The following is a 20,760-nucleotide window of genomic DNA, read 5'->3' on the forward strand; positions in this document are numbered from 1 at the left end:
TAGGAGGAACCGGTTTTATATTGAGTGAGCGTAATAAGCACGGTGTTACAACTTTGAATATCAAGGTTCTTGCATTCCTATAGACAACAAATTTAAGATGTCTTGAGACTAGCCTCATTTCCTCTACCTTCAACTGCTTCAGACTAATTAGGATCTTATCATAATTGAGTACTCAGAGTTTTACAACACAGCACATTATCATTTGGATATTTTGTATTTAAGCCGGGGCCGAAAGATCGATGAGACAAAACTGGATCTGTGGGCTCCCAAGAAGAAAAGCTAAGAAGAAGGCATGCAGACCACTACAAGTCTAAAATGTTCTGAGTGAACCAGCTTGACAGGCGCTTCATCTTTCGCAAAAGCTCTGTATTTTTCTGAAAGTAAGATTCGGCATTTGATAGCATTACCTCAATGTCATGGTTCATAGCCTTCAGGCTTCTATAATAATTGTTTTCTACCCTTGACTTGATTATGTCCGGAGATAATGGAACAGGAAACCTGCAACATTTTCACATTCAATATATGGTTCACACACATGAAACACAGCATAAAGTTCTACCTGTTCATGAAATCCAGTTTCTGTGCGACTTCATTCAGTTTTATGATACCGTGCCTATCCTGTAACATCAACAAAATTCAAACAACAGACTCAGAATTCTTCATCTATTATTATAGAAAGATGCAAGTGTATCAGATGGGAAAGAAATACCTTATCTTTACTGGCTTTCTGCATCAATTCAGTTAAAGAACTTAGGATCTCCTCTTTCCTTTCATCATCAATGTTGGGTTGCTCCCATGACATGTCCGGATCATGCAGTTCCCAAGGAGAGTGACGACGGAAATCAGTATTGTCATTCTTGTATTTGACAAGATATCTTTCCCATGGACTTCCGGGGAAACCACTAGATTTGTCTTTGATGGCAGTAATGCGGCCCTCCCACCAAGCACCACCTTGATCACTCTCATCTCTCCACCACACCAGGCATTTATCCCTACTTGTCCAGCTTCTCTCCATAGCTGCTTCGTACCGTGTTCTTTCAACAATAAAATCCGGGAAGTCATCCAGCTCAGGCAGCATCAGTTGAAACTTTTGGCCGACTACACGAGAAGAAGTATCTATGAATCTAAGTTTGATGTCACAACAGCTCTCTCCAGAACCAGAATGGGTGGTATACTTGAGGTCTTCAACCAAACAAACTTCAACAGCTCCAATCTTATCTCCATACCTTAGCCAAGGACCAGGTTGAGATGTCTTACTCAACTCTAAGTAGTCCTGATGGCCCTAGATATTTTTAAAAGCCAAAGAATAGTCTTAAGTCACTTAGTTAACGAGAAGAACGAAGCATAAACAAAACTGAAAATTGACACAAAGTTAGTCTCTACCTGTTGCAAGTACACAACTTCATCTCCTAGCTGAGGGATGTAACGATATCCATCCTCCTGCTCTGACAACAATAGCCAATTTGTTTTTTTTGGCATACGGTGCATGTTTTTTTCAATCAAAGAACTCTTGTCTCCCCTATAGTAATTTTCTCTCTTGTTCCTAGAAGACCTAGATCTTCCAGCATGTCTGGATCCCTCTGCTGGGAAATGATCAATGGCTTTCTTGGAGGACTTCTCTGCACTTCTTGATGTACCTGGTTGTAGATATTCAGCACCCGTCTCCAAGTTACGGTTTGAACGACTAGTGTCCCGTGATGTAGCCTTCAACCTAAAGGATCTGGCTCTACGAGCTGAATCAGTGGCCATGTCAGGTGATTCTGCTCCTGTCTCTTGGTCATGGAAGCTGACATTTGGGTCACTTTCATAAACTTCATCACCATTGACATGGAATTGAGGCATACAATTTGGTTCATCTGGAGCATTGCCTGCCATTGGCACTCCAAAAACTGGTTTTTCCTCAACAGTAGAAGGCCTTTTAGATGTTGACTCACCTGCAGCACCTGAGGTGGCATCTGACTTGGTCTTGCCTTGAAGATAGGAAGGAGAGTCCCCTGGAAATTTCTTTGATTTTATTTTTACAGTTAACTTCTTTCTCAAATTGTTCTCTGGTACGAGAGAGTGTTTTGTGTCAACAGTAAGGCTATTAGATCCATGAAGATCAGAACCAGGTAAGTCTTTTTCCCCAATCCCAAAAGTTTGCTTGTTAAAAGAATCATGGTTCAACTGCGGATGAGGAGTTAGGACAGATAATGAAGGCTTATCTTCACCTTCTATCAGCGAGCATCCATTAGGTCTTACAGCATTCACATTCATTGGCACGAGATCTCCCAACTGTGTGCCATTTGACATGCGTATTTTGAACTTCCCCCAACTCACATTGGCATCACGGCCACTTGTGGATGTCCCCAACTCATTGCCAACTTCTGTTCGTTCTTCAACATCTCTGAGCTGAATTCCATAATCTTCCTTATCAACCACACCTGCAGAAGATGAACCTAGATCCCCTGATCTAGGATTAACCCTGTCTTCTTCCGGCTTTTCTTCGCAGCCACTCAAAGTTGAAGATGCAACACTCCCTTGACTCTTCAATTTGCCTACATTGTTCTCAGAAAGTGCAGGTGTTGTGCGACGATGAAGTGAAAATCTCACAACCAATTTCTTCTTGCTTCCAACACTGACCAGGGAATCAGGATGCTTAAGAGGTTTGACTACATCTTCAGACCCATCAGAAGACACCCTTTCAGAAGTTGAACATATATTTTGCTCATTCAGCAGGTTGTCACCACGTTGTCTTCTCTGAATGGCTAAACCTTCCATGGATGACTCACTATCTGACAAGTCACCTACTGAGCAATCTTCATCTTCTTCGTCTGCAGAAGCTTCTATCTGCGAAAAGTTATGGATTGCATTACGTGCGGCAACTCTCTGAGGTCTCAATGACTTTGATTTTGTAGACTTCCTTCTAGAGTTCTTCTGACCACTTTTCGATTTTTTATATCTTTTACTTCTGGATGAGGTCCCCTCTTGTTCATCCGAAATTCTCTTCTTAACACGTCTACCCGAAGAAGTCATCAACTCAACCTGAAAAAGAACATTTAACTTAGACAAAGCAAACCAAAAATATTTGATACCTCTGGAAATCAAGCTTACTTCTAGCAAAGCTTTCTTTCTTTTTGACCGGCGCATATTATCTTTTTGATTTCGTCTGACCTTTTCTTCACTACAATCTGAATCACTCAATTTGCTGTCACTAGGACAAGTTTGCTCATCACTAAAATATTCTTCAGTAATGTTGTACTCTGAGTCATTATCATCGTTCATGCCATCATTTTCAGGTTCCCAGTACATAGCATCCACATAATCTGGGAGTGGCTCAAGTACTACATCCAAATCTGCCAAAGGTAATATGTGGAACTCTGGGCCCATCCCAATATCTGTGCCAATAGCAAATTTTATGGATGAAGGACGCCACTCAATTCCCAGAGCGCCAAGTCGACGTCGCTGATACATACTCTGGTAAGGTTCTGGGTACGGAAGCATGCCTGTGATAATGAAACCATTAGAAGAATACGTTTGAAAGGAACCGATTACTGATTAAGTGTACTGGCAAATACACACACATATAATCACAAATATGCATCAGAGAAGTCATCACATACTTGAATCACACAACGGATCTTGCATATTTCTCCTGTATGGTGGAAGTTGTGTCTCCTGCATCAGATGCAACAAATTGAGATATTAAATAAACAAGAGGAAAAAGGAGAGGTTGGAGCCAAGATTAAATCTTTAACCAAATTACTCTGACATAATCTCAGCCCTCAGATATTCAAACTTGTCAAGCACAAAGGATGTCAAATACATTTCTTAACAAGTAATTTGTGGATACAGAATTCCAGTTCAAATAATGTTATTAACCAAATTCTTCCTCTTCTCTTTTGTACGAGGAAGGGGTGGGCGAGAATATCATCAATGTCTAGAATGCGGTATTGCATTTACACCTATCTTAACTTGGGAAAAGATAATACAGATGCAACTGAAAAATAAAGTTAAGTTCAGCAGCAGGTAAGCTTCTTCCTATTAGACGAGCAACAGGTTACAGAAGCAAACAAACAGAAACACGAACAACATAATTCAACTCAAATGGTAATTCTAAGAAACATATACTTCCAAATTATATAGTAGACATTATTCATTAATAAGTCACTTGGATCATTCACATTCCAAACAGCACGCGAACTTATCACTAAGATGCCCACCAGTCAGGCCTAAGTTAACTAGTCCATATGGACCTGGTTGAGCAAAAAATAGTAGGAGTGGAAGTTATTAATAGACTATCTTTTCTGAAGCTATGCCAAAAACCTCTCAAGAATCTATCCCCTTAACCTTTAAGTTTGCTTCTTTATATTCTTCTGAATTTTGTTGTGTGTTCCGAGTTACAGATGTAAAGGGGTCAGAGAGACAGAGACAGAGAGAAAAGTGAATGCTCCAGAATCTTAACAAAGAAGCTCCAAGAGTGACTGACTGTCAGGAGACTAGAAGTAATTTATATGACATTGTCTAACAGCCATCACGAACCAATAAGATTGTTACATAGTTTATTCCCCCATTTGAAGTGCCAAGGCCGCTATAACAAAAAGGACACCAAACTTAATCCTAAGAAACTGCAAAAGGACTGGAGTAGAAAAGAAAGCAAATGTAACATGATGTACAAGGCAAAAATACTAGTGAAGTACTTTAAATTGGCAAAAAGAGGAGGAGTATTGTCTTCAAAAGCACAATGACAATTAAGTTCAATCACCTGATCAACCACATTGCCATGAGTGTCCTGGGTAAGTGGGCGGTAATCCCCAAGGAAGAACTGTTTGGATATACAAACACAGAGACATAAGCCAGAATCATCATAATTGAGTCTATAAAACCCAACGAACAACAGAAATTAAAGTACCATTCCCCATACCTGATCATATTTGGCGTCTTTCTGGGACTCCCCTTCACCTGTGTTTAGCAGATATATTTGTCCTACATCATCTGAAAGCACTATTGATGTGCCATCCCTAGATTACCAAGAAACACCATTTTTAGTGACAAGGAGAAAGTGCATATGCATTCATGAGTTCAAATCATAGTTAGAGCAGACATGCGATTCAGCAGAGCAAACATGAAAATGTATTAGCGAACAATAGGGGATCAAGACTCATTGTACTGACTACTGAAAGAGTAATGCAAAACAGATCTAGTTCTCATAGATGTCACATCGGTAGAAAGGAAAACAGAAGGATCTAGAACAATCTATGAAGAAAGAAATTAGATGGTGTCACTTACTGTGAAAACTTCCCATCAACCAGCTTAAAGCGTCCGCCTATGTCATACACTCTTATAGGAATACCCTCCCATATCTAGGAATACATCACAGGGAATAGATAAAGATAGAAAGAACTAGGATTAAAGATTGCTGGATACGAGAGAACATGAACTTACATCCCACAATATAGTCTTCCCATCATACCCAGCACTCATAGCAATTCTTGGGTTAAAAGGATGGACATCCAAAACATAAGTCTGACATACAACAAAACAAAATTCTGAGAAGCAAGCAAAGGTTAATTGAAAACGATTGTCTTTGCAGAGACTTTTCTTAATTGAATAAGAACTGATGTGGCAGTTGGTGTGTGTATGATAATTATCCTCCACAAACACATAGTTATAGTATTTCTCCTCAATACTTACAGATGCTGTATGACCAGCCAAAGAGTGCACCAAGCTACCATCATTAGCATTCCAAACACATATCCTGTTATCTGTAAAGATATCTCAACCATAAACAAAGATTTCTAATCCTATAAAGATCAAACAGAAGAAATAAAAGCTTCATTGTCCAAACAATTAATTTTATTGGAATGAGAAGACTAATTTATTTATATTGTTAAACATTGTCAGTTAGAAATAACCATCTTTCTCTAATCTGTGATGGTATAATAAAGAATGCATATTTATGAAGCGTTAACACAGTTGCATCAATCAATCAACTACCATACAATTAAAATGTGGAATATATATAGCTTTATGTGCATATACATATACCTATATATATATATATAGAGAGAGAGAGAGAGAGTATAACTAATCATTTGATGTCTGGCAGTAATTCAAGTCGAGTAAAAGTTAAAATTATTAGGAATTTAATGATTGGTTCGTCTACAATAGGCATTTCTATGGACATGATGTTGATCATAATGTGACTTAACCACATAGTTGAAGCAAACTCAAATTGTCACTCTTCAGCACATAATCTGCAGATGTTGTTCAAGGATAAAGACATTAATACGGGCAATTAAAGATTTCCCATGTAAAATAGAATACCCATGATAGCAGCCAGCACAAAACGATTATCCAGGCTCCATATGATCATATTAACACCACGAGGAGTTGGAAGAAATCTCTGGCGTGGACCTCCTCTAGGGGGTTGAGGCGGCATAGGTGGAGGAGGAACTTTAAGATGATACGCCCGAACCCAGCGTCCAACCTTACCCTAAAAGGAAGAAATATTTCAGAAGAAAAACCAACCTTGTAAAATATACAGTGGTACGTCCACGTAAAATGTGAAGATCAAAAGTAAAACAGAAACATTTGCTAAAAGCATTTATTCAAAATTTTAAACTTATTCATACATTAAGCACTAAAATCTTAAGAGCCAGAAGAACTAACATGATATCTCCTTGATCTAGGTACCCAAATAATTGCACTGCCATCACGTGAACAGGTAACAATGTTGTCATGATTAAACCTGAGATTATGAAGGATGAATAACAAGTTATTCACAGGTCATAAGAACAAATAAGCTAAGCTAGTGAATAACCTGCACAAGAAGTGAAGCAAATGGAAGCAGTGTAATTAATGTGGATAGGCATATGAGTAATAACAAACCAGGAATTTTTAAATTTCGGAATGCTATCCTCAATAAAGGAATCAGATGGAGAAGATCGCGAAGCCACAGCACAGCCACTGTATGGGAAAGAACCAGTGAGACAACTGAAAATTTCAGGAGCCCTTAAGTAGTGACTTACTGACCTGAACTGAACGTAGTTTACATCATTCTCATGGCCAGCTAGTATGTCAATTTCATGACTTGGTTGGTCAGGATCTTCTATACTGGGTTTACAAGCACTCCAAACCTGCTTATTAGAAAGGGTCTTACTAATTTCTTCGATGCAAGGATTTGAATGAAGCAAGGGGGCAAGAAGAGAAGCATAAATCTAAAAGCTGTGTTCATATCATATTACAACATGCAGAATTTCACAATCTATTGACAAACATAACCACATGCGTCCACTTCCACAAAATTTGAAAGTTTATCATATAACTCCACTATAACATACTACATGCAAGCACAAGGACCCCAGATATACAAAGTACAACAAAAAGTTAACACTGAATGTCAAAACTTACTAATGTACTAGTAACTGTACACTGATTAAATAAATGCTTATTGTTAATAAGGAAAATATTTTGGCATTCACATTGTTCATGTCCAGGTAGCCAGGCACATAGCACAAACAGGAGGATATTATTCATACCCTTGCAAAAGTATCAGAGCTCCCAGTAACAAAGACAGTTCCATTAGCATTGAATGCACAACACAATATTTGGTGGCATGGTGAAGCAGCACTTGATGATGCACTAGCTGAAGGCAAAGCACTGCTCATTCCTACAATAATATAAGGTTGAATGTGTCCAATTATATTGGCTGCCAACAGAAACTAGACTTTAGACAAGGCATCATTGTACCAGTAGCGGCCTCTGTGGGCTTTGGGAGGTAAACACGAGGACGGCACTGGGAGTGTCTAGCATCCCAAATCCGACACGTTCCATCATCAGACGACCTAGTGAAAATAGTTGATTAATAAATAAAGGGAACTTCATGATAGCGCCATGTTAGAAGAGCATTTTATCCCCTCCTAGCTAATATTGAAAAGCAACATCATGTTCATGAATATGATATAGAAAAGAATCAAATATTCACAGCTCCACATAAGTTCTAAACTATTAACATGCCATTCATAATATATTGCATATTAAGAATAAGGAAAGCTAATATCTATCTAACACAAAAGGCAACTTCCTATTAAACAAAACACACTTCTTTTTAGAAAAACTTGATTTTAGCACTAAAGTAACAACAGCCAACTTTTTGTTATGTTATGTTGCACAACTTCCTTTATTTTTCCAGAAGTACATCTGGAGTCAAATCACCCACTGTATTATTATACTCTAATTTGACTTCCTGGAAAACACATATGACATACACTAGCATCACTTGGTGCAACTTCTTATGAAGTCTCTCATGGTAGTACCACAAAACTTCATCAATGGTATTGCCTTAGCGCACATGCTATAAATGGGCAACTACTCAGTCGTCAATTGGAGGGTTATCATATTGAAAAGCATTACAAAATTTTGCTTTACAAAATTTAAAAATTAATTTAAAAAAAATATGACACAGTGCTTGCAGTTAACAGTTTTGCTTTACGATATATATTATGCATATGATATATCACAATCCTACTAAAATTTCCATGAGGCACAATTATGCATATTATGAGAGCGTGCTGCGAAAGTTATTTTAGTGGGTCAAACTGAAGGGGATATTGTAATACCCCAAGTACCAGATCCTAATCTCAACTCAAAAAGAGGTACCTTGCAAAAGAAAACTAGGAGAGGCTGCACTAATATTGAGAAAGCCAAACAAGGGCAATTAAGGAGGATGACATGAAGTAATAACCAACCTCAGTGAGAGCTAAAGGACGACAGATCTCAAGATGTCAAGGAAACTACAGAAAAGGTGGACTTAACCTAATTGTGACACTTACTCAATGCCGATCTCTCAATCACACAATCATGCAAAAAAGATTTTGTGTGATATTTATGATGACCTATCTCTTTGTACTCATCAGTTCAGAATTTGAATCTGAAATTTATAACTCAAAATTTCAGGGAAATTACTCTTCACAGTTATGATTCAATAAAGTCACTATCAACAAAATAAATGCAGAAGATTCTGGCAATTCTCTCAGCACCGAAAATGAACTTGGCAGGAGATGAAAACAACAGTAGGTACATTAACTAATAAATGAGGACATAGAAGTCAAAGCAATAGCCATTAACTATTAAAGGCCAAAGCCAAATGCTTAAACAACTTCAGACTTCATTGAATTAAATGAAATGGTGGTAAAGTCATAACGAGGCTCACGATAAGAGATGATAGATAGCATTCGCCCTGGGATTAAAGGCAATGGCAGTAACAGCTCCGCTATGTCCACGAAGAACTGAAATAGGGTACCCATCTGGCAGTCGCCACTGTGAAAGATGACAACTCAGTTATTGAAGAGCTAAAGAGACTAAATGTTATCCTGGTTGGGGGTAAGAATCTTACAACTCGAATAGTGAAGTCATTTGATGCCGATGCCACTAAAGCATTATTGGAACTGACAGACAAATCTGTAATGTCGCCCTAGTAGTAATTAAAGGGATAAAAAAGGTTAAGCAAGCTAAAAGTGAATTGAACAAGTACCAATCTACCGGACATTTACCAAATATTCCATGTGTTTCATACTTACTTCATGCCCACGGCAGCTAGCTAGGCAAAATGCAGTTTCCATTGACCAAATCTTTACCAAACGGTCATCCGAACCAGTAATCACATAGCGACCAGAGCGATCAAATATTGCTACAAAATCCAATGTAGTGATGTAGCGAAACAACTATTGCATCATGGGAAAAGAAATTAACTGAATACCATTATGGCAGATGACTGACAGAAACGGGAATTGACTAAGTCATCATCTACGGGATAAAAGGCCCATCCATAGATGATAATCAGATGCCCTGGCAGTTGCTGTTAATTTGCTTCAGAGTATAAATGCATGAAAAGATTGTTGACCATTTGATGACTGGATTCTAAAAATATGCAATACATCCATTCAAAGTTCCAAAGTAAAACATACCACAATACACAGCATCCCTATGTCCTCTTAACTTCTTCATATTTTGCATCTTCAGCACCATAGTGGATGGTTTAGCAATGGCATAACATGCAAGGCGGATAGATGGAGAGCGATGGTGTTTGGAAAAGCCACCTCCAATTTCTCTCAAGCTAAGCCCTCGAACCTGATCAGCTTGCATATGAGGCCACCGGAGGTAAGATGGAAAATTCCTCGCTTGCTTATTTACTTTATTTCTCTCACCTGAATAGCATGTAAAACTGCTCAGAAATATATTTCTTCAATTTGCATGTATTTCCCCTCCTTTTTCTTTTTTGGGTGGGGGATTCAAAAGTTCATAATGAGTAGATTGCTTCAGCAGTCGTACAATGAAAAGTGATGAGACAACACTGAAAATTTGGATTTCTAAATGAGTTAATTCAGTCTGTGGTTTCATTAATCTCATCACGATTATGCTAAGGAATCTCAAATTAACAAAATAATGGATTAAGATGGGACCTCCCTCCCTCCCTCCACCTCCGGTCAAGTGTTTGAAATGAATCATCTTTGATACTAAAATTTCTAAATTACACGAATGATATTAGAATTGAAACTCTAAAATAAGATACATTAGACAATACTGTGAGATACATGCAGTTGGATTGCGTAATAATTGCTGGGTCAGCATGTTAGTTGGTGCATGTATTTTCTTCAATGAACTAAAACTATATTCCAAAAGCTGTGGTCACGATAATAAGTTTCAATTATAAGTACTCAAACTATTAATTGTTCCAGCAAATAGCAATCTATATAGTGCAAGGTATCAACCACCAGTCAGCCAGAAAGCCAAGTCAATAAGTCTGCAAACTAATGCATCAACAAATGATCCATCATTGACTAGAAAAGGAAAGCCAAATATTTTTCAATTGCTGAAGGAAAAGTAAACAAAATAAAACTAGGTCAAAGCATGAAATTGACATACATGACAACAAAGAAAAGGCCCCAGTTCCAAGTAGTGTAGGAACATCAGCAGCAGCTGGAGCAACTTTCCCCACCATACACCGTAAAGGAGGGGATGTTGTCAGTATCAGCTGTTTGAGCAGCTTGACCAAGTGATCCTTTTCAATGTGAGAGTACCTGGTAAAAGATCAAACGATTCAGTCAAACGAAACCACTTGCTTGCGGATAAAATCTTTCACCTTATCAAGGTATGGTTCCATTATTCAAAGGAGAGATGAAATATGCTAGAGGATGCTACTACTCATGTGACTTTCCTTCAATTGATACAAGCTAAATATCAGCATCGTAAGTATAAACATTAAACTTGTCTTGTGCCTGAATGCACACACATTCACAAAGAGAAGCTCCTAAAGAGAAAATAGTAAATATTCTACAATTGAGGGGGAAAAGCCAAAGCCATTTTCTTGAGGAGATGGAATTCCGCTTTGATCAAACTATTAAGAGAACTAGATCACTGTCAGATACAAGAAAAATATGGAGTATAAATTCACCTTCCGGCCAAATTGTCATAATTTAGAGGGAAGGAGTTCCCATCATCATTTTCATCCCTGCAGACTGAACCACTTCTTGAATACCAAGCATGATATCTTCTGGGTAAGAGGTCGTGTTCTAAAAGCTCCACCCAGAGTTGTCCAAATGTCTTTTGGCATGGCCCAGCAGATAGAAAATGCATGATCAAAAAATAAATTTCTCGGATGTCAAGGTCTACATCCATGGAAGCACAATCTGCAGGTTCCTCATGAGCTTCCATTTGAGCCTTTGTGTGTAACTTATTCAGAAGATTTACTGTACCCATGCCCACATTAGGTGCATCACCAAAACAAGTGTATTTCCTAAACTCCATTATATATGTAAAACCTGAAGCATATTAACAAGAATTCCTTCAGAAAATTTTATTCAAGTAAAAAGTGATGATTGCTGAACGAAACTAGCACAACAAAAGCAATGGCAAAAAAGGCAACCAAGTACATGAGAAGTTAAACTCTAGACAGATACTTGTGTATACATAGCAACCTTCAAAATCATATGATTATAAACTTAACCTAACTAGTCAACGCAAAAACCAAAATTTCTGTGACGGCGAATACAACTAAAAGATGTTGGAAAAGGTTGTCTGTGCTATTAATGAAAACCACAAGCCTAACCCTGCCAAAAAAGTAAATATAAACTGATACCAAACAATTAAGCGAATTTTCCTTTTTTTTTTTTTTTTGTGAGTGCATTACTATCATTCTCTCGACACATGTTAATAATACCAACCCATACAAACATAAAGTGTCAATATACGTTCATTGCAAGATTACATAAATATAAACATGATCATAACGGCTACATGAAACCAGAACCGTATAACTAACAAAAAGCCTCGTTTCAAACTAAATAGACTTCAACTAATACTTAAGTTTACGCAAGTAGATAGTCATGATACAGCAGCGCAAGTCTCTCCATGACGAAACCGAGCATTCGATCATTTAAATCCCATTCAAGGATACCTAAAATGACAGTTTATTACCATACTAATGCAGAAACGCATATTCAACTCCATCACAACTCTCATCATCAAAAAGCAAAAATTATGCAACTTTCTTGACTATCATGGTTTCACAAGTGTCAGCATACTATAATACGTAACTCAGGTAGGGCTTTTACTTCAATGAAGTACAAAGAGACTCTAGATTGATAAATCTATAACTATTTTCGCCATAAAACCCCACAATTTCATCAGAAAAATAGATTAACACAAAAAAATGTTGGCACTACAAACAATAGCACATAAAGATCTAATCAAGAAATGGATTAAGCTCTCTGATAAATCCCCATCGTTAGCTGCTAAAAAAAAACAAAAAGAAAAAGAAAGTTGGATGCATTCTCACTATACAAGCAACAAACTTCCACATAGACACGGACGGCCATAAAATTCGAGATTTTCGCGTCAGTTTTTGCCGCAAAATAAGAAGGAAATACTCCGAAAACAAAACGATTCTATTTACCGTAACAGTAGTTCAATAAAGAAGAACAGAGAAAAACGGATTCATATGCATTTGAAATCGGAGCACCGGAGGCGAGGTTCCGGTGGAGGAGGAGGGGTGAGGAAGGAGGTGACGAAATTGTTAACTAATAAAACAAAGAAGCGGAGATAATTTGATGAATATGATATTACTATTTGGTATATGGAGTTGGTCATTTTCCTTCCTTTGAAAGAGAGAACCGGATGGTGGTTCACAGGGTTATATTCGTCTATTCGGCAGTGGGTATGAATTCGAAGTAGCAGTTGAAACCCAAAATAAGTTTCAGGACAGAAATCCCAGGTACAAGAGGGAAAGTGAAAAGTCGTTATAATTTGGAAATTTTATAAATTAACATTAACATTAACATTAATCTGGTAATTTGCATAGCATTTCAACCCTTTTCTCCTTCCTTTTTCCTTCAGCCCATTATAAATATTACTAATACATTCTTTTTCAAAAATAATATTCAGTCTGCTTTATAAATTTTTGCCCCATTTCTCATCAACAACAAACAAAATAACATACGACTTAAAACCAATTAATAAGTAGGAACTAGGAAGGAGATAATAACAAAAATTGCTGTTTAACATCTAATTTCTGCTCCAAATCTTACAATCTTTGTTTGGGCTTTACGACTTGGGCCGCATATGATTGGACCTCCAACTAACATGACAGATTATGATTTATGCACAGTTGGCCGATAGGATTGGGCCTCCACTTGTGGGATCATGATATATGTAAGGCTGTGGCCACTAGCTCAGCCCATTATAAGGAATGCATATACAATTTCAATCATTCAATGTAATCTCGGTAATGATTTCCCTAATTAGTTGAAGTCTTGGTGACATTCATAACCACTCATGGCTGAATCAATTTTCTGATATTCTGATGGCCTGCACTGATCATGGATTAATACTAAAAAACCAGTTACGCATTCAAAGTAGAAACTGCAATTCACCGTCCACTCATTGCTCACCATGACACCCAATGCTTGTATAAAATAGTAAATAAGGCACACGAAGATCTTGAGCAAATTTTATGCTTATAAAATAGAAAAAGGACTGCACAGGGCATATGAATATGAACCAGTGCTTCAACAGCCTATCAAGTTCAAACCATTACAATCATTCGCCTACAGCTATTACAGAATGTTGCTAAGCTTGTCACCTATAACTCGTTCTAATAGATAACAATGTCACAGAATTACAATCATTAGTTATACACCTTGGAGGCAAACATCCAAGTCTTTGGCTTCAATCTGCAGAAGACCACACGATCTTGCATGTGGCAGCTGTCTTAAGCATCAATGAAACGGATGTCAAATGTGTTGGGATGGATCTGCCACACGTTCAAGGCTGCATATTCCTCCAAGCATTCTTTCAGCTGAGCTTCACTATATCCCTGTTGACAGCAAGTCATCAGGTTTCAGCCAATTAAAAGCAATATATAACCATGGTACATAGCAAGCTCTTAGGGATACGCAAAGGAAAACAATAGTTTTTGTGTATTTGACAAGCCTATTTCCTGCATGCTTTACGCATGGCATGAGATAATGTATATGATATTTTGACAAAAGGATTTATTCCATTACATAAATAAAGGAAATTTTAGTAATTAAAAGGGAAAAGCGAATGTATAATGATCGAGTTTCACTATTTACTGCTCCACTGACCAGACTAGAATAAAAGAAGTTGCGTTTCTATTTTCTAATTTAGTCTGAAATAGTTTTGTTTTTGCTGTCTTTGTTATGATAATAAATTACCGGTGTGGTTGAACCATGAGCCCGCCCACTCAGATAAACTAACTTCTCCTAGTTACAAGATGAAAATATGAGAGACCACCTCAATAAGCAGATCCCACCAAGTCCATAAACGTCTTGTCAGGCTTTTAGAAACATACCTTTCTTGAAATCCAGTTGAGAGCATGGGCATAGCTCACATCCATCCTGTTAGTTCTTGCAGCTTCATCACGTAAGATTGAATAAATATCAGAAATTGCATCCAGACCAGATTTTTGGCGGTCATCTGAATACAAAGAAAACTTCGACATTTGCATTAGCCTAAGTGCCTCATCCACATCACTCTGAGCAACATATTCGGAGAATCTGAGTCTTGCCAGAGCCTGAAAAAAAGATGAAAGTTTCATTAGCAATGGAAGTTCTGAGGAAAAGATGTGGTACATGATGATTAAACAAGTTCTCCATGAAAGGACACTGTATTAGTCAGCAGTCCACTTGAGTGATTAAATTAAATGTACATAATCTCATACTGCTTTTGACCCAAAACAAGATAAAGATGGCCATTGTCTTCTCAATGCTGTTAACTAAGGGGCAAGACCACTTAATTATTCTTGTTAATACACATTGGCCAATCAATAAACTAGGACGTACTGATGATATTTTAGAATTGTTGTTGACGAGAGCCATAACTAATGAATAGCACCTACCCATCAACACGGATTGGTTCATAAAATAAAACTTACCGCAGATATCCTAAGAATGCTGAGGAGAGTCCTAACTGTTGTATAAGAGTGGGGAGTGTTTGATTTCGCCTCTTCCTGCCTAATACTGGAATATGCACTTGCTATATATTCCTCCAACTCCCTTGGTACAGCAGGTGACAGTTTTCTTGCAGCCGAAATATATGCTCTAGTAGTCATGATAAGAATTCAGGTCCATGTGAGAGCATTTTCAACTCGGTTTATGATCAGGATACACATAAATGTGCAATAAAGAATATATACCCCTTTTTTCAAATTTTATTAAACTTAAATTGGGTATGAAGTAATTCAGAAGTAAAATATTTGTGGCTGATTTACCTAAGGACAGAAGGTTCAAGGGGAGTAAATCCAAGGTCTGGAGATTCCTTGGCCTGGTGGACATGGAGAACATGCCGGGCCATTTCAAGATCAGTATCCATATCTGCTCGGTCAAGAATCAACCACAGGAGATCAAATCTTGATAGAAGGGCAGGAGGCAGATTAATATTCTCTGCTGGTGTTCTCCTTAGATCATACCTCCCCCTAAGGCAAAAGGAGAATGTTGAATAATTAGACATGGCATGCAAAGCTTTAAGCAAGCCAAAAAGGGGGATCATACATCATTGCAACAATCCGAATGAGATTAGACTTGCATCTTAGCACAAAACCAAGGTTGCTATGCTGAGTTTATGAATAGTTTACCAGGCTGGATTAGCGGCAGCAAGGACAGCAGTCCGTGCATTCAGAGATGTAGTGATACCAGCTTTAGCAATACTAACAGTTTGCTGCTCCATTACTTCATGAATTGATGTGCGGTCTGATTCATCCATTTTATCAAACTCATCTATGGCACATATACCCATGTCCGCTAGAACCTGATGCAAGTATTGGAGCTTATGGTACCCTTTTAATGAAAGAAAGGCAGGAACAAGTGAAATTAGTAATACAAAGCACCCTCACCAGAGCTCCACCTTCCAAAACCATTTCATTTGTCACGGGATCCTTCTGAACAGCTGCAGTCAGACCAACTCCACTACTTCCTTTTCCAGTTGTGTACACACCTCTAGGTGCAACATTGATTATGTGTTTAAGAAGCTGACTTTTTGCAACACCAGGATCACCCATCAGGCATATATGTATGTCTCCTCTAATCTGCATTATCACATGAGAATACTTATTACAGTAGACATGGTACAAAAGTGTAAGATTTATAAAATGAAAACAGCTGCTCAACATATTTAATACTTCAAATTATGTTCAAAGATTTTCTTCTGCTACAAGACTACCCGCTAATTGAGGAGGAACGACAAAAACAACTATTATCAGAAACTCAGCATCCTCAACAGAAATACAGAAGTAATGCACAGAAAAAGTATTTCTATGCATTTACCTTCATCCCATCCTTTAATTTTCGATGAGGAGCACCAACTAGGAGAAGAAGAAGGGCCTTTTTAACATCTTCATGCCCAAAAATTTCTGGGGCCAAGGAGCGTGCCAATTTGTTATAAATATCACCATCCTCGGCTAAGCAAGCAATTTGTTCTTCTTCATCACCTCTAAGTTCGTATCTACACTTAAAAATCAATTAGTTCCACCAAAAAGCTATTCATCAGAAATTATGTGCTTTCATTAGACAAGAAACTGGAGTACATGCCCTATGAATGAGAAAAGACACTGATTTCAGATGGAAGTTGAGGATAGTTATCTTGACAGACTGACAGGAGAAAGAACGAATATATACACAGAACTTGATCCAATTATGATCATTAATCACAACTATTTTTCATATATAACAGACCCAATCAAATGAAATAATAATTTCAATAGGAGTCTTATGTGAAAGCCATTAGATTAATGTTTTTCTTTTCTCTCTCAATTAAGGTAAGATGGGATAAAATGGATTTCTCATTCTTTCTGCAACCTTATTCACTAACAATCCTTTATTCTTTCCGTGAATAATGACCTGGAGATTTAATTACAGTATTAGAACGGTGCTGGTTTTCAAATTGCAGCAGCCTTTCATATCTGTTGTTCCAAATTTGTTGTTTTCACAAAATTTAATAACTTTAACCAAGAGTAAGCATAAACAGATGAATATAGCAAATGTCTTACTCTTCATATTTTTTCTTGAAATGGGTGACAGACATGGCTTCCAAGTATGTATCTGCAATTAGTCCAGCCCGCATTGCCCTAAATCCAGTGTATGGGATTGGAAGAAATATTCCTGACAACTCAACAATGTCACCAGGAGCAACCTGCAGTATTAAGGACAACTTAGAGAGAAAAGATAATGACCAGATGCTGAAAGACGGTAAATGACCAGTAAAAAACTTTTCAACTGCTCTTGTCCAAGCATTGAGCTCTAGTACAAATAAGATTACTTGGAGAGTAAAAAATATGCCATATGGTTTTAGTAGATTAATGCATCCAAAGAAGACTTAACAAAGTATAGTCCATATTTTGATGCTTAAAATACCATGTTTACATTTGGTTCACACAGATGGGTATGGTGCACCCTTGTTTCCAAATTTGAACGAGCATATTTTGTACAGAATATTAACTAGATATAACTAGTTAAAATAGGTATGAACAGGCATTTTCTACAATTTTTAATAATTTGAGAAACCATCTTACCTCATATATAATATTTTTACCAAGTTTAACTTGAAATAACTTTTAAGTAAGCATGGCATTTGAACATTTACCAATACTAAGACCTCTATCCAGGTCCCATAATATTTGGCGCAAGTCATATCTAGTGTACTCAACTACATGATCCAGGCTCTCTCACTCTGTATTGTAGAGGTACACCAGATAGGTTCTGGAAACACTGAAAGAAAAATGACATCTGAAGACTTGCCCACTCAAGGAACCAGGTCCTGAACTTGTGTGATGTAGGCATGCACCAGAAAGGTTCTACAAACACCTAAAAGATTACAAATATCACTAACCTTCCTTGTTAGCTCTCCCCTGAAATGAACAGTCATTGTCCGAGGAATGTGACCTTTAGGGACATGTTCAGCTAGTTCTTGAATTTTTGCCTAAAAACAATGTTAAATTTTAGAAGAAAATTTTGGAAAGGACCTCCTGAATTTAATGGACATCGCAGGAAAATATTGACATATTCCAAACCTCCTGAAACTTCAGAAACTTAGATGCTCTGAGCTGCGGGATGAGGTTGCCTTTAGCATGATTTACTTTACATTGTTCAGATGGGCAATCAAATAGAGGCATATAAACCCGAGCAGTTACCTCCTGTTTCATATATAATAATAGGATTCTTATTTACCATATAAAGTTTAAGGATACTGAGAATCGACATTAAGCAGAGAACAAAACACAAAACCTGATAGATTTCAAATCCACACTCCTCACATGTATAGACAGCCACCTGCATCAGCGGTTTGACATCTGAGCGACGTGTCACAATGCCAGATATTCGCACAAGCTGCCCAATATATGAAGCCTTGACCTCCCTAATCGTGAAAGGTCGCCCTTTTGAAGATGCTCTAATATAAACTTCACTGGTTCCACAAAGAGACATTGTTAGTGGCCCTTCTCTTTCCTCAATAGATTCCTAGAAAAAGAATATACATTTCTCTATTTTCATTTTGGGTGTGTGCTATTTCGATCACATCAATTTTGGCATTGCTAGTTCATAAACATTGAAAAAGACATGTGATACAACACTATAAGCAAAAGTGAACTATTCCATTACCCACAAAACTTATTTATGCTTCCATAATCAGGCAATTAGTCGTTTCCATGTCCAACAGTTAATTTAACTAGCTACTAACCAAGACTTTGTACCAATGACAAATGTTAATAGTTTACATTTGAAACATCAATTTGATTAAACAATAGGAGCTTCAGGCTGATCCCAATGATTCTTACTAAAATCTTCTGATCTCTGGAGGCATCTTCTTTTGCGGATCAGAGCCACCACCATTTTCAGTTGTTTCCTCCGCCCTTTGAGTCATCAGAATATCATGGTCGTCATCCAGAAGCACCTCTGTTGGCTCTGGCAGTAGTTCATCAATCGCATTTGCAAACACATCAATATACCTCCGAGTATTTTCAGTGACTCGCCTCAAAAATTCTTCATCCAAATCCTTATACTAGTTTTTCCTCAAACAAAACAAGAACCTAATCAGAGATAATCCTTCACCTAAATTAGATAAGATACAACAGAGTCAGCAGTTGTGAGATTTTACATCAATTAAGTCTTCAAGCTCGATCTGGATGGCCTTAGTTTTCCGATTAGCAACATCTTGCTGAATATAAATAAGGAAAGAAACCAGCAATTAGGAAAGGCCAGATAAATTAATTCATTTTTTGATAGCTGAGCTACAAAGGAAGTAACTTACGAGGATGTTGATGTATTTAGCCTCGCCGTTTGGACCTGCAAAGTTTGTGAGGAAATCTTTCGCAATTTCTGCATCCAGGAAAATCCAATAATAATTAGAAAATATATACCCACACACATGCATGCATATACACACACAGAGAAGGAGATTTGCCGCTTGCCTTTGTCTTGTTTGAAGTTGAGGTCGTTCATGTCTCCGCTGTCAACTCCTCTCAGTAAGTGTGTATGCGTGTGTGAGTAAGTGAGACTCCGAGAGGGAGACTTTTTGAAAGGTTACTTCAAGCCTCCTCTCCTTATTCGAGAAGAAATTGACAAATTCGAGGGATGCGTTCAATCGGAGATTGCCTTACTGACTGAACACCTTCCCCATCTCTATTTTAGACAGATAGAGTTTTCACACAAACGCCTTGACTCGCCTATCCGAATCTGAATCCTCTACTTTCCTTGTTCGGGAGAGGGAGAGGGAGGGGCAGGGATTGGGCGGGGAGTTGGGGATTGGCGGCAAAATGAAGGGGATGGGGTATTACAGGAGGCTTTTTGGCGGGAAAGAGGAGAAAGCAACAAATTGCAATCGAGTCCTTCAAATTTCATTAATATCACATTGAGCCCAAGAAAGCTCTGAAAAGTGCCCTATTCTAATACCAATTTTTAAATATTCAAATTTATACTTTAATTCAATCAATTTTCTTCAATAAAATTCAATTATAATAGCAATTTTAATATTTTCTAATAAACTCATATTTACAAAGTTTTTTTTATCTCTTACATCACCCGTATTTTTTTCTAAACTTTTTTCTTCTCAAATTTCTTTTTTTTATTCTTTTCTCACACAATGTTGTTTCTTTTTACAAACTTCTGTTTTCTCCTTTTCTCATATCTGTACAACAGAACCTAGTGTATGATTTAAAATTGATTACTGCACCCCTTGGAAAGGAAAATTAATGACGAGAGTTGGGAAATTATA

The 20,760-nt window shown here is 37.6% G+C and overlaps 2 protein-coding genes across 2 annotated transcripts; both read right to left on the minus strand.

Moving 5' to 3' along the window:
- On the minus strand, positions 1-13,176 carry LOC105163049 (uncharacterized). Its single transcript, XM_088881536.1, has 24 exons — positions 12,935-13,176; positions 11,435-11,801; positions 10,906-11,060; positions 9,948-10,187; positions 9,561-9,670; positions 9,377-9,454; positions 9,194-9,300; positions 7,732-7,826; positions 7,521-7,651; positions 7,015-7,118; positions 6,871-6,948; positions 6,652-6,730; positions 6,307-6,475; positions 5,674-5,744; positions 5,425-5,505; positions 5,269-5,342; positions 4,904-5,000; positions 4,745-4,804; positions 3,603-3,657; positions 3,094-3,485; positions 1,384-3,024; positions 710-1,282; positions 560-618; positions 1-498 (listed from the first exon to the last, which is right to left on the minus strand). Exons 2-24 carry the CDS (start codon positions 11,785-11,787, stop codon positions 303-305), a joined length of 4,998 nt encoding a protein of 1,665 aa, XP_088737662.1. The 5' UTR covers positions 11,788-11,801; positions 12,935-13,176; the 3' UTR covers positions 1-302.
- An 801-nt stretch (positions 13,177-13,977) lies between these two features.
- On the minus strand, positions 13,978-20,298 carry PRL (Minichromosome maintenance (MCM2/3/5) family protein). The gene is made up of 15 exons (XM_011081255.3): positions 19,958-20,298; positions 19,798-19,865; positions 19,645-19,704; positions 19,325-19,548; positions 18,777-18,954; positions 18,563-18,685; positions 18,382-18,471; positions 17,543-17,685; positions 16,821-16,998; positions 16,391-16,582; positions 16,133-16,305; positions 15,770-15,973; positions 15,434-15,599; positions 14,852-15,073; positions 13,978-14,353 (listed from the first exon to the last, which is right to left on the minus strand). Exons 1-15 carry the CDS (start codon positions 19,986-19,988, stop codon positions 14,249-14,251), a joined length of 2,157 nt encoding a protein of 718 aa, XP_011079557.1. The 5' UTR covers positions 19,989-20,298; the 3' UTR covers positions 13,978-14,248.
- Between the last annotated feature and the right edge of the window lie 462 nt (positions 20,299-20,760).

The sequence above is a fragment of the Sesamum indicum genome, linkage group LG6, assembly GCF_026168435.1.
Source record: "Sesamum indicum cultivar Baizhima isolate 11 linkage group LG6, ASM2616843v1, whole genome shotgun sequence".
Taxonomy (NCBI): Eukaryota; Viridiplantae; Streptophyta; class Magnoliopsida; order Lamiales; family Pedaliaceae; genus Sesamum; species Sesamum indicum.